General features: G+C 30.7%; 1 protein-coding gene across 1 annotated transcript; it reads right to left on the bottom strand.

Moving 5' to 3' along the window:
- Window positions 1–398: 398 nt before the first annotated feature.
- LOC106123391 (cell surface A33 antigen) lies at window positions 399–13,384 on the bottom strand. The gene is made up of 8 exons (XM_013319666.1): window positions 13,277–13,384; window positions 5,351–5,503; window positions 3,155–3,267; window positions 2,796–2,891; window positions 2,195–2,330; window positions 1,806–1,939; window positions 1,039–1,255; window positions 399–544 (listed from the first exon to the last, which is right to left on the bottom strand). The coding sequence occupies exons 2-8, from the start codon at window positions 5,412–5,414 to the stop codon at window positions 399–401; spliced, it is 906 nt and encodes a 301-aa protein (XP_013175120.1). The 5' UTR covers window positions 5,415–5,503; window positions 13,277–13,384.
- Window positions 13,385–13,488: the final 104 nt, after the last annotated feature.

Below are 13,488 nucleotides of genomic sequence, written 5' to 3'. Positions count from 1 at the left end.
CTATAATTGATGTTTAAATGAAGACAAAAGTAACTAAAAAAAATTTTTAGAAATCGATCCTCTATTGCATATTTAAATTAAAATACGTCATCAAGATAAAGTAATAGAGAGATAACGTAGAGATTTTACTTTTCCTTGAGAAGTTTGCGAGAGAGCAAGCGGTCACTTTGGTTTCGCTCAAATATCGAAGTCAAGATCCAAAGTTATTTTTACAAGCTAAAGTGTCAGATGCTTTGCGACTTATTCAAATTATTCAAGCTTACTGTCGGATTTAATGTATCTAGAAGTTATTTTGTCATTGCCTTCAGTAGTTAAATCAATTTATAAAAATAGTAAAAATAAAAATATGGAAGTACGAAATTTGAAAAAATATATTTTAAATTACGAATCGTGACACTTCACTGCATCTTAGTATAACAGCACATCAAATACATTAAAATTATAAGCACACACTGATTGTTGTAACGATTTGAAGAATTGTGTTCAGGACTGATGATCTTCACCGGTAATTGAGTGGGCGGCGGTTCCATACGGATTACGTTAACTGGAAAACAATATAAGGTTCAATACACACTATCTCAAAAAATTTACTTTATAATGCGTAGTGCGAAATATCCAGTACACTCTGTTCTTTAATGAATACACACAGGATGTTATTTTTTTAATAATTTTAGATTAAAGACCTTTTCTATAGAATAACTAGACAACTATTTTATAACAACCGTTAGCCATAATCAACTATACATTTGAACCATTAATTATATTTAATGTAGAAATGTTTATGCGTTACATTTACTAGTAGGTTTTCGCCATACCGTGCCATCGAGGCTAACCCTATCGGAAAAAAAATCGGCCCAACGGTAAATACCCATACTAGCTTAATTAACCCTGAGTTACAACTCCCGAAAAATTTACACATAAACATATGTGTTGTCTCACACATTCTCTCTGAGAAAACAGAGATAAAAAACAAGCTGCAGCCATTGTAACTTAGGTACATTTATTTTCTTACAAGATTTATTTATAATTAATGCTTACCGGTAACCGTATGATTTTGTATATCCGCAAATCCTTCACCGAGATTCGCGTAGCTTGGTATTGTACTCAGACATGTTATCTCCACTGTCTGATTGGGGAACAGCTGGAGACTGGACAACGGAAAGTGGAGCGAGGAATTAGTGAGCGACAGCGGCATACCGTGATGATGACGGTGGACATTCCAAGTTCCGTGAGGTTCGATCAATCTTTCGTCTACCTGTACATCAAAAATTATTTCGTGTAAACCTTAGGATTTTTTTATCTTAAATAAAAATATTCTAAGCCTATCAATTATTATAGAAAGAAAATATGATCCATGTTTAAAGAATTTAATAATTCCGTTTCAAATATCCTTCACTTTAATATTTTCAAAGATATTTGCAATAAAACTTGCACAATGCACTTATTCCCATATTTGTTTTTGAAGTTTGATAAGTTTTCTCTTTTTACTACAGTTATTAAAGGATTTAATCTCAAGCTTTCATACTACATTCTTTCGCTTTCATAATAAATTTTAAAAGTAATTTGATGAGCCAATTCTCTTTCTTTGCTTTTCTTTTTGCTCTAAATTAAATAACGTAATCTGCATCTGTATGAATCTTAATTCATTCATGTTCAAAAGGCCTAATTGTTTTTTTATTTACAAACTGCTTACACTGTGTTACATAGCTTGTTGACCTACCACAGATAATTAAGCAACAGAATTACGGATACATAGGGTACACGTATTTACAAATATTGCATAGGAAAGGTAGTTGTAGACATACCTTCATATGGTTAATGAACCAGGTGAGGTGAGGTGCGGGGTGAGCGGGGGCGCTCTGACAAGTCGCTTCTAAGTTCTCACTGGACGATACTTTCTTGTGTTTTATTTTAATTTTTGGACGGTACTTCTGGCGGACTAAATGAAATATAGAAAAGCAAACACGAATTAAGTCAAATAACAATTCAGAGAGTGAAATAGAGAATAAATGTTGTTTTTAGTGTGTCACGAATACTAACGAGGAAATTGTTAAAAGTTTTATTTTTGTCTGCATACAGATTTTTTCGCTAGGATAACTGCGATTCGTTAACCATATCCACTTCACTTTGTTATTTTCAATGATTAAAGTAGAAAATAGTTTTGGACGTCACGAAGTGTTAAACAGCTACTCACCAATAACATTCAGTTCATGAATTTTCGACACTTTTGAATACAAAGGCGTCTCGAGTGCAATTTCACAGGCGTACGAACCCGAAGCCGAGAAATCCATTTTCTCCAACGTTATGGAAGTAGGTGTTAACTTTATCAACTGAAATGAAAATATGACTCAACTCTTTGATATTTTATACGTAAAATACAAATAAAAATACAAACATGATGCATTCGTCGTTTCCTACAAACAAATTCAAACGAAATAAGTATATTGCACATTGATTGTAAAATAATATTATTTCACATGTTTAGATTTTGAGAATGAAATTGGCTGTGAGTCATATGTGATAGCATTATAAGAAAGCAGTTGGCCTAACTGTGTCACAAAATCTCATATACCCTACTATGTTACCCCGGAATAGTATGGCCCCGCAACAGTGAAAGAATTTTTCAAATCGATTCAGTAGTTTAGGAGCCTATTCAAAGCAAACAAACAATAAAATCTTTTCTCTTTATAATAATAGTATAGATTAGTGTCTGTTAAGCTTAATTTGATAAATATGACTACTAATTTTCTGTACAATTATAATAAAATTATTAAGGATTTTACATCAAAACTTACGTTAATTTCAGCGCCGGTAAAATTGAAGGTCTCAAAGGGAGGATCCCTTCCGCGCACGTACTTCATTATCCTTTGACCGTGTTTGAAAAACACTACCTGGTAACAAAATTTGATAACATTAATTAGTTTGTTAAAGACAACGTATATCGGAATAAATTACACAATTTGTAATATAGGAGCAAAAGATGTTATTTATCTGTGTATGAAAACAAAAAGAAATCTTGCTGTGTCATCTAAAAGTACAGTTGGACAGTTTTTACACACTTGTATAATTACACACTTTATACAGTAACATTCTTTATACAATTACACACTTTGTACAATTACACACTGTGTACAATTACACTTTTTATTCATACCTTGTAGAGAGAGTCAGGGTCGACGTTGTGCTCGCAGCGAAGCACCGCGCTGTGCCGATGGACGACGAAGCGCGGCGCCCGCAGCTCCACCCAAACATCCGACATGCCTGTCACTAAACCAAAACCACCAAAAACATTTTAGTATTACATTAAATCATTAGCTCATCCGACTAAGTTGACCACTTGACTACTATCCCTATTGTGTAATTCAAAAATCTTTATAGAATTTCTCTAATCTTACTTATATAACTAAACTATTACTATATTACTTAATATTATAAATGCGAATGTTTAGATTGATGGATGGATGTTTGAAGGTATGTCAAGAACTGTTGTATGGATCTCGCTGTAATTTGGCATAGATGTAGAGCAAAGTCTGGAATAACACATAGGCTACTATGTTTGAATACCGCGCAGACAGAGTCGTGGGCAAGAGCCAGTACATTTATAATGTAGGTAATAGTTTTATTGCTTTAAGAGATTACACTCTAACAACAATAATTTAGTCGGTCACATTTACGTCACTCTGGGGACTGATACCCAGCCAATGTTTACAGCAACGTAAACAAATTGGATTATTTATACAGGTGTTTTACTGGTGGATATCCATGTTAAGAAAAAAAAAGGTCATTTTATGTTAAATTTTTTTAAATAGTAACAATTTATAAAATTTTGTAAGCGATTTGAGAAGCGAATTCTTTGGTTGTCCAGTTTGCTAGCCGCTTGGTGTTCTTGTATTTCTGTTTTTCTTTTTTCCATTTTAAAACTGTCTATTCTCTTTGCGATGTTATACTGTTATTTTTATTGTCCATATGCGAAAACTATCATTATTAATATAGTTTTCCAGTTATTAAATAAATAAATAAATAAACACAAAAATACTTCGACTTGAAACAAAATATTCGATATCTTTAAAAAGATGCAGTTAGTTCATTCATTCGCACTGATGGACATTGTCGTTGGAAAAACTTGGAAGAGATTTTTATTTACTGAAGAACAAGTAAGCTGGACTAGCAGTGTAAACCGATGAAATGCAAATTTTGCGTCACAAAGCTTCCCTTAGTTGGTATAAAGATTCCGTCTTCTACTACGTTGGAAGAAATTGCTTGGATGGACAATTCTATCCCGGATATCGTTTATTTTTTCCGACGAAATCCATTTCCATCGGTAAATCCGAGACTGACTCTACTTTTATTAAAAACGGTAATATTATTAGTGTAGGATATTATGTGTTTTTTTTTTAATTTTATTTATCAAATTATTTTGTAACGAGTCCAAAGCATTAGTTGTTTTTTTTTATCTTATGTCTAGTTATAGTATTCTGCATAAATAGTAGCATCTACCAGTATCGTTAATAAACATTGTGGTCGATATTCATGTGCTAATCAAAATATCATTACAGGAATGCCAGGAACACCAACCGGTAGAAAGATTAGATTAATTAATAAAATAGCTATCGCCCGCGACTCTGTTTGCTCGGAATTAAAAAAAAAACTTAGTAGGCTATGAGTTCTGCCAGACTAGGTTTTACATCAATGCTAAATTTCATCCAGATCTGTTGAGGTGTTCCCGATGCTTTCTAACAAACATCCATCCATCCAGACATTCGAATTTATTATATTAGTAAGATTAATTAGATATTTTGGATATCGACTGTTACTTATATTAAACCTCTGTCCATTTTATCATTACATTTGATTTGATTCAAAAGAAAAATATCCTAACCTTTTTCGACGTTACCATAAACATATTCAGTATGGGTGCGGTTACCTTTGTATGAATTATTTATAAGTAATGTTTCCCGCCTTCCTGAATATGTGGCGAATTTTTGGAATACGAATAAGTAGCTTAAATTATAAAGAAAAATAACTAGACTTCATTTTTATGCGAATAAACAAAATAAAATTTTCCTCGATATAAAAAAATCAGAATTTTGCAAACAATTCTTTTAAGTTCAAAGGTTAACCATGGTAATTTAATCTTACTAATGTTATAAATGCGAATGTTTAGATCGATGGATGGATGTTTGTTTGAAGGTATCTCTAGTATGGATCAACGAATCTTAATTAAATATGGCATAAATAAAGAACACGGTCTGGAAGAACATATAAGCTACTAATAATATTTCTTTTTAATTCCGCATAGACGGAGTCTCGGGCGATCGCTAGTTAATTAATAAATATGCGCAAAACTTACCAATAGTGATTCCAGATAAACAAAACGTGAGTAATATTGACAATTTTACAATTCGCGGCGCCATCCTTCACTAATTCTTCACAACCGGTCACTTAAATCGAATATAATCAGTATTATGCTGAAGTAACACATTGTATTACGTTCCTTGCCGTCCTGGAACAAGAAAACATATATTGATATTTTGAAAAACTCTACATAGTCGTAGACAGTACTGTTTTTGAAAGGGTTTAACGTTTTCTATTGCTTGGTTGAATCTCATTATAATTGCAAAAGTTTTGATGTTTGTTAACAGGTAACTCCGGAACAGATAAACAAATCTCTGGAACAAACTTTTGGAGAAACAAAGTATTTTTTTTTAATCCGCGCGGATTAAGTCGCGGCTAAAAACTAATTGTTTATGAATTAACCATCACTCTTTAAATATTAAATATTTGTTTTATCCAGTTACACTTTATCAACTCTCTATCCTTTTTCCACTCATATGGGGTAAATCCACCAGTTTTTGTCCACCAGACATTCAATTAAATTCTGTCTTATAGAGTTATGCTAAACATAACGAAATATGCACATGCCAGTAAATGCAGTTAGGAAAATAAGGGTGTGAAAATCTCCAGTAACGGTCGCTGTCAAATGCAAGAAGCATTTAACAAGATCTTTGTAACAAGCCAAAAATTTTAAATATTTTGGAACAGTTAGCAGTTAGCATTTAGCATTTGAGTAAATATTGTTAACAAATCGATAGTATAAAGACCTATAAAGTGTTAAACGCTCTTCTTCTAACCAAAAAAAAATGTCTTAGAAGTACTACAAATAAGAATTATCAGCCAGTTGTAAACGAATGCTTACGTAACCTTTTTGGTTGCTTAACAAGAATTTAAATTGTAAGAAATCGTTTCGAGACGAAATCGCCGTGACCTCGATTCTTTACATTTAAGATAACAAAAGATACCACAATTTATAGATATTCAATAAGTCCTATTATTATAAATATTACAAGGATGTACTCAGCATAGTTTTAGACATAGTCACTATCTAAAAGTATTTAAGGATTTTCCATATAAGTATCCTAATAGCTTCTCGTCTAACATATAAATATGTTATCGGTTACATATTGCCGTTTAAATATAAGAAAATTAAACGTAAATAAATGGTGTAGCAAAGCAAAGAATGTAGCTGAAATCCGTAGCAAACGTAGCGTTCGTAGCATTTGCGTTGTTTATAAAACGTCGAATAATTAGGAATATAGTAAAGGCAACATACAAAAGGATAAATACTAAACAATATTATACTTTACTAATAATTAATTTAAAGTAAATACTTTACACACATATTTACAAGTTGTTAAACTAATAAACTCACTCTACAGCTACGAAATACATTCGTATAAACGTCTGTCTAGTCTAGTATTAAAAAGAAAAGCTTATTGAATTTCCACGAGACGCGGAGAAAACTTCGTCTGTCTGTATCGACTTTCATGACTCTCGTTCATCCTTAGCATCGAAAATTAAGTTCTAAATTAGTTTATCTACTTTTATTTTCAAAGGATTCCAGTAACGTTTGAGAATAATTTAAAAGGAAAAAGCTTCTGAGACTATATCATGTTAAGTTCACAATTTAATATGAAAATAATCAAGTAAATATAAAAAATTCAATTGTTTGTCATTTTATATTCAGGCAATTGCTTTAATTAATGTATTGTGACTTATTATTTTACCCTTTGATACAATATTGTTAAGAGCGGAACAGATATGATATTTGAGCGTTGAAAGGGGCAGCTATTAAGTTCCAGGCGAATTACGCTGAGAGGAACAATTAATACCAACTCGAGTTACTATCCAAAGTAATATTATCAAAGTGAAACTGTGTTCTAATAACTACGCTTTGCTATGAGTCTAACTTATTGTAAGCCAAAACTACCATTGCTTTAAAATAGCATTATACGAGTATGATAAAATATAGGAATGGACTTCACAGAGTATGTATATAAAATTATGTTAAACATGGAATACTGGCCACTAACAATTTTTGACTTTTTAATTATGAAAAAAGAAGGGACGAGGTAAGTGTTAATAACGAAATATAGTCGTGAATAAGAGTTAGTTGGAATGTTTAATGTGAATATGTATATAGTTTTAGTATTAGGTTTTTAACAACGAAATAAATTCATTTTAGCTGCCGTGCTAAAGATAAATTATCTACATATATAAAATAAAGTCGTGTTAGTTACACTATTTATAACTCAACAACGGCTATACCGATATTGCTGAAAATTGGTGAGAAGGTAGCTTAGAGACAGGAGACCGACGTAGGATACTTTTTTTTTTCGAATTTATGCCTTGAAAAGCTGGTTTTTATTTAACTTACTAATATTATAAATGCGAATGTTTAGATGGACGTGATGTAGATGGATGGATGGGTGTTTGAAGATTTCTAGAACAACTGAACAGATTACGATTAAATTTGGCATACGTATAGAACATAGTCTGAAAGAACACATAGACTACACTAATTATTTTTCTTCATATATCCACGCGGACGGCACGCGGGCGACAGCTAGTTACTTAATGAAAGTAATATTAAAAATTAATATTATTTTATTAAGTAGCTTATTAAATAATGTGTGATTATTAATCAAATATTGACAGAATGTCTCTACAATAGACCGTCTAAATAAATCCTTATCCTATGTAATAATGAAATAGACTATACAATAAGTTATTGGCCGCCAAGAGAGAAAAGAAAAAAAAAGTTATGGGTCAGAAAGTATTATAAAAATATTAATCAATATTTTTTGGAATAGAACAAAGACTAATGTATATAAAAATACTATAATAAATCCTTTGGAACCACTATTACTATGCTTCCAATATGTTGAAAAATTACCATCGCAATCAATCATGTACAGGGTGGTAACGATTTCAATAGTGTGTTGCTACTATTGTTAAAACCCCGAACACAAATAAATCTAAACGTAACATAATAAATGTCCATTTCGTCACAAAAAAACATCAAACATCGTTATATTTATATTAATATAGCGGACCCGACAGACGTTTTCCTGTCTACACGTCTTTAATTCGAATATTATTTAAAATTTGACACTGCGATGGTAGCGCCGTCTGTCGGATCCAATGTAAAACATTTCAAAATCAACAACTACTAATAAATTAAAAATTAATTAAAAAAACATTGTTCAGCGGACAAAATTGTGAATCTAAACCATTCCCAGATCCCCTTGAACACACACAAAAAATTTCATCAAAATCGGTCCGGTCCAGTCGTTTGAGAGAAGTTCAGTGACATACACACTCACAGAAGAATTATATATGTATATAAAGATTTTCTCCAGTGAACTAGATTTATGATGCTAATTATACAATATTTTATTTTTTAATCTGGCTTGGTAAATAATCTTTTAACTTCAAGAATAAATTTTAATTTATGTCACCATAAGATAATCATATCTCGTCAATAGTTTTCTTAAGATTTTGCAGTAACTTAGCTATTTAAAAAAAAACATACATTAGAATTTAGAACCTTCTCCTTTTTAAATTCGGTTAAGAAAGTAACTTCATTCGATTTAGAAAAAAAAATGCGTAAATTCGCGACATAAATAGTTGTATCTTTTGATTGCGTTGGTTTAGAACTTTTATGTTTTCACAGCTCTAAGGGAGCGCAGATCTGTGTATTTGAGATAAATTTTAGCTAGATACCTTCACGCGTTTTTGAGAAAAAGGGTCTTGACAGGCAGACGGACGGACAACAAAGTGATCCTATAACGGTACCGCTTTTTTTCTATGACGTACGGAACCCTAAAAAGGTCAATTCAATTCACTCAATAATTACTAGGCCAAAGTTTTCAATCATTAAATGAAAGGACTAAAAAATAGTTAGTGAAGAAGAGTGTGGTAATAAACGCGTTAGTTAACATACGACTTTTATTAACCCCGACTACTGTGATAGTCATGACACATTAATAAAAGATTACGTCAGTCTGATGACAAAAAAAAATCGATGACATATCATTTAAGATTTTAGTTATCTTTAGAGTAAAAAAATAGAAAGGATAAAATATAATTGAAAATATGTCATGTAATGTAAATAATTACAGTCATTTAGTTTATCTGTTCTCATGTAATAAAGATATTATGGCCTCAATTAAACTTAAAATCTACTTGAAACTTTTTATTGTCAAACACATAATAATATGAGAGTAAGGCTCATTTTTAAATTAATCTATCTGTCAAGATAAGCCAGGGCGAACTGCAACAGATATAAGCTATTTTCCTATTCGTTATTACAAAATAACTTTAAAATATTTGATATAAGTACGAAATAACATTTAAAATATTTCAACTAGAAATTTTCTTTAAAGTAAACGTACAAACAAAATTGGTATTTACTTTGATTTACGCGATGTCAGACTAAGATAAAAAATTATGGCACTAAAACTATATTTAACAGTTACGTTCGTAACAAAAGAATAAAAATATTTCTTCATTGCGTGAACTAAATGTGTTACGTTTATTATGACAACATAAAATTTAAAAACTGATATACATCTAGAAAAATAAAGTAAAAATATAGTAATAAATTTAAAATAAAGACCTAGTTTTTTTTAAGCAATTGAAATAAACCTTAGTAATTAGTTTCTACGGACGGCGTTCAAGCAAGGAGTTCGCACGCGAGATTAAACAGAACCATTACTCTTTATAGCCTGTTTATGGTTACTTCTGGTTTTTGTTTGAGCTTGCACTGGCTGTAAATTGCTAGTATAGCTGTTCAATTATTGTTTATGGTTTTCCTCCGCGAGATACTTTACATGTTTATTTACATGTATCGTAGCCAATTTATCAAAAGGCATTTCTCGTAGTAGGAAGAAATTGATTTTAAAAATCTTAAAATTAAAAAAATATATATAGAAGGTATTATTAGTTATTATATCTAGAGTTTACATTAATTCTATATTACATCGTAAATGATGACATTAAATGAAAAATATCCGAACTAAAAAATAAAACTTTTTTGTGAATTAGACGAATCAAAAGCTCACCTTTCTTTTAAATATTCGAGACCCCATTGAGCTTTCTCAAAGCTTTAAGGGCTCTGAAGATAATCGTAGCAATTACCACGAACAAGAAGAGAAGTATCCTTCGTATATTGTTAAAGTTGTTTTAAAAATGTTTGATGATGATTTTGTTTTATGATTACGAAAAATATAAGATTAAAATTGGATTGGAATAGTTTTTAATTTTCTTTTTCTACAATAAAAAACTTATAAAATCGACCGTTATAATGATGCTTGAATTTTAAGCTTACTTTGAATTTTAATAATTGTTTTAAAATAATCAAAACTTACCTCTTTAAATATCGTTGAAAAAACATCGAAACTAAAACATCCTATTGTCACTAGCTTGGTTCAACGAGCAATGACCATGAGCCACGTACACAAACGTATTGATTTTTTCCTACGAACTTTCTACTTAATGATACCAATATTGAAACAAACATGTTTCTGATTAAGTGTAATCAATACATTTTACGATTACCCACAAAACAGACAATATCAGAACGGGTTTAAAAATCAATACACAATCAAGGCTACTAATTCTACTACTGAAATTGGTTACTATCTCAAATGTTATTCAAATTATAAAAGTTAAATTTGTAATAGATTATTGACAGATTATTCTAATATATTTCAAACAAACCAACTATGCTCTACTCTTATACTATGTTGTGATACATAACCGAATGTCTTCAACAATATATTTAACAATATTCATGATTCTACATCATTAAATCTGTCACTAAAATACCTTAAAATAATAGGCATTGTGATACTAAATGTGTTATCAATTTCTATCCACTTAGTGTGGTTGTATTGTTCGTAACAAGCAGCATTACATATCGGGGCGTGGACGAAATGTAGGTCATTATCCACTTTACTTGTTGCTCCGTTTATAACCAATTTAAGAAAAAAAATCAACGTAGGAGCTATATTTTCTAATAAAACGTTTTAAACAAGACCAACAATTACTTTGGCTAGTGTAATAAACGGTTGGACAGTTTATTTAAAGATATATTTAGACCTCTATATATGAATGATTTTTATCCATCTAACCTATCTATATTCATTATATCGAGCTATATGCATAATAAAAACCTTGAAAATAAAACGTAAAGTTAGTACAAATGTCTACTACTTACTTGTAGCACCCACTTGTGGAATAAAACGATTCTTTTTCTCCGAATGTCAAATAAAACACTATAACAAGACTATGACAATAATTTTGTCTGCGTTTTTACTTTATATAATATAAGTACATATACTATATGTATTAAAACATGAAATGACTCTTTTCAGATACTAGTTTTTTAAAAGAATTAGTGTGCTAATTTATGAGCTTTAAGCTCAATTTGGCAACTTTAAATAAAATGAAAGATTAATCACAAAAACTACTAGGATATAAAGGTAGGAATAGAATTAAATTGCCTATCATGATGATAGTTATAACTTTATCATGATGAGTTTTAGACTCTGCGGTTATAATTACCATAAAAACATGTTCACAGTAAACGGAGAATCTCTCAAAAATGCTGTTTTAGCGTATTTTCGCTCAGCAATCAGAGAACACGCGGTACATATTTAACGAGTCCAGTGAGCCCGCTTTATGTACACGTCTCTTGTGTTTGTGTTACACTGAAATAGTTAAGGACTGCTAACAACTGTTACTATTTAACGGACTATTATATTTTATGTTAATTTAATGTAACATTTAAACTTTTATGAGTTATTTGATTGTCATCAATCCTAGACACATATTGTGAATATATTAAAAACTAAGTCCGAGAACTTAATGAAAATAGGTGTGTAGAATGTTAAGTCATCGCTTAGCAAATTGAAAGTCAAACAGAGCCTATTAGGCAAAACCACAATGAGAATTTGCCTTCAAGACTTTAAAGCTTATTTGAACTTTCATAACATATTAAAGAATAACACGCAAAGAAAAGTATAATTAGAAAAAAAAACTTGTTCCTTTTTCAAAACCTATTATTGATAGCTGAAACAATGTGCGTTTACGTGTATTTTTGATAGTTATACTATAAGAATATTTCACATATAAATATTCGAAAGATAGTACGTACAAAAAATACTTCTACATATTAGTTACGTAATTACTCGAGATCGGAAAATCCTTTCCTGTCAACTATTTTTCGTTCTATTTTAATCGTAACTGTTTTCCAAAATGCATTTAAAAACATGTGGCTGAAAATAATGTATTTATGTTTAACGGAATATTTCAAACTTTTAATCGTTCGAATTTCAAATAGGAAAACTGTTTATATTATTTTCATTAGAATAAAAGAACATATTTTAACAATTATTTTTATATACGAGCTTATTATATACTCAAATAAAAAAGCTGAAAACTTAGTATTTAATTACAATTAGTATTCCGAAATCTAGGGCTCCATTAAAGATGAAATGTATTGTGTATTCTTAATTTAAGTTTTCAAATTATTCCTGTTTAACCTACGTAATTCGGTATTGTACAAAGATTTCTTACTAATTAATAAAATTAATAATTGTTAAAGGAAATGAACTGAGAATCCAATCCGCGACCTTTTGATGGTTGATAGATCATTGTAACACTAGGGTATAGTCCCAACGAAAAGTAGAAGAAAACATTTTTATTACACTAAACAATTAAAATTTAAAAAAATATTTAATAATCTTAAATAGCTTTTGCTTTTATCAAAACGAATATAAAAAGCTCACTTAATTTTTTATTTTCTTTATCAAAAGTAATTATAATTTCCGAACGCCTGATAAAACTTTCAACTTAAACACTTAATAAAATCATAACAGAAGTTGAAATAATTGCACAGGATCACCATTTAGTTTTAAGTTTCAATAACGACCTGTTGAAATTGAGCGTCGCGTGTTCGTGTCTCACTCTGGCACCTTGATATTAGTATAGACCTCTCTGTCTATTCGCAACAGGGTAGTGTACGATACGTCCGCGCGCGCCGACACTTCGAAACACACTGGCCGGCGCCCTCCGATCTATAAGCAAGCTTAGCCCACCCACATCGTACGGGACCTGAATAAGTAGGACGGTAAATAGCAACGG

The sequence above is a fragment of the Papilio xuthus genome, unplaced genomic scaffold (assembly GCF_000836235.2).
Source record: "Papilio xuthus unplaced genomic scaffold, Pxut_1.1 DF828952.1, whole genome shotgun sequence".
NCBI lineage: Eukaryota > Metazoa > Arthropoda > Insecta > Lepidoptera > Papilionidae > Papilio > Papilio xuthus.
This window is presented reverse-complemented; position numbering and strand designations above follow the sequence as displayed.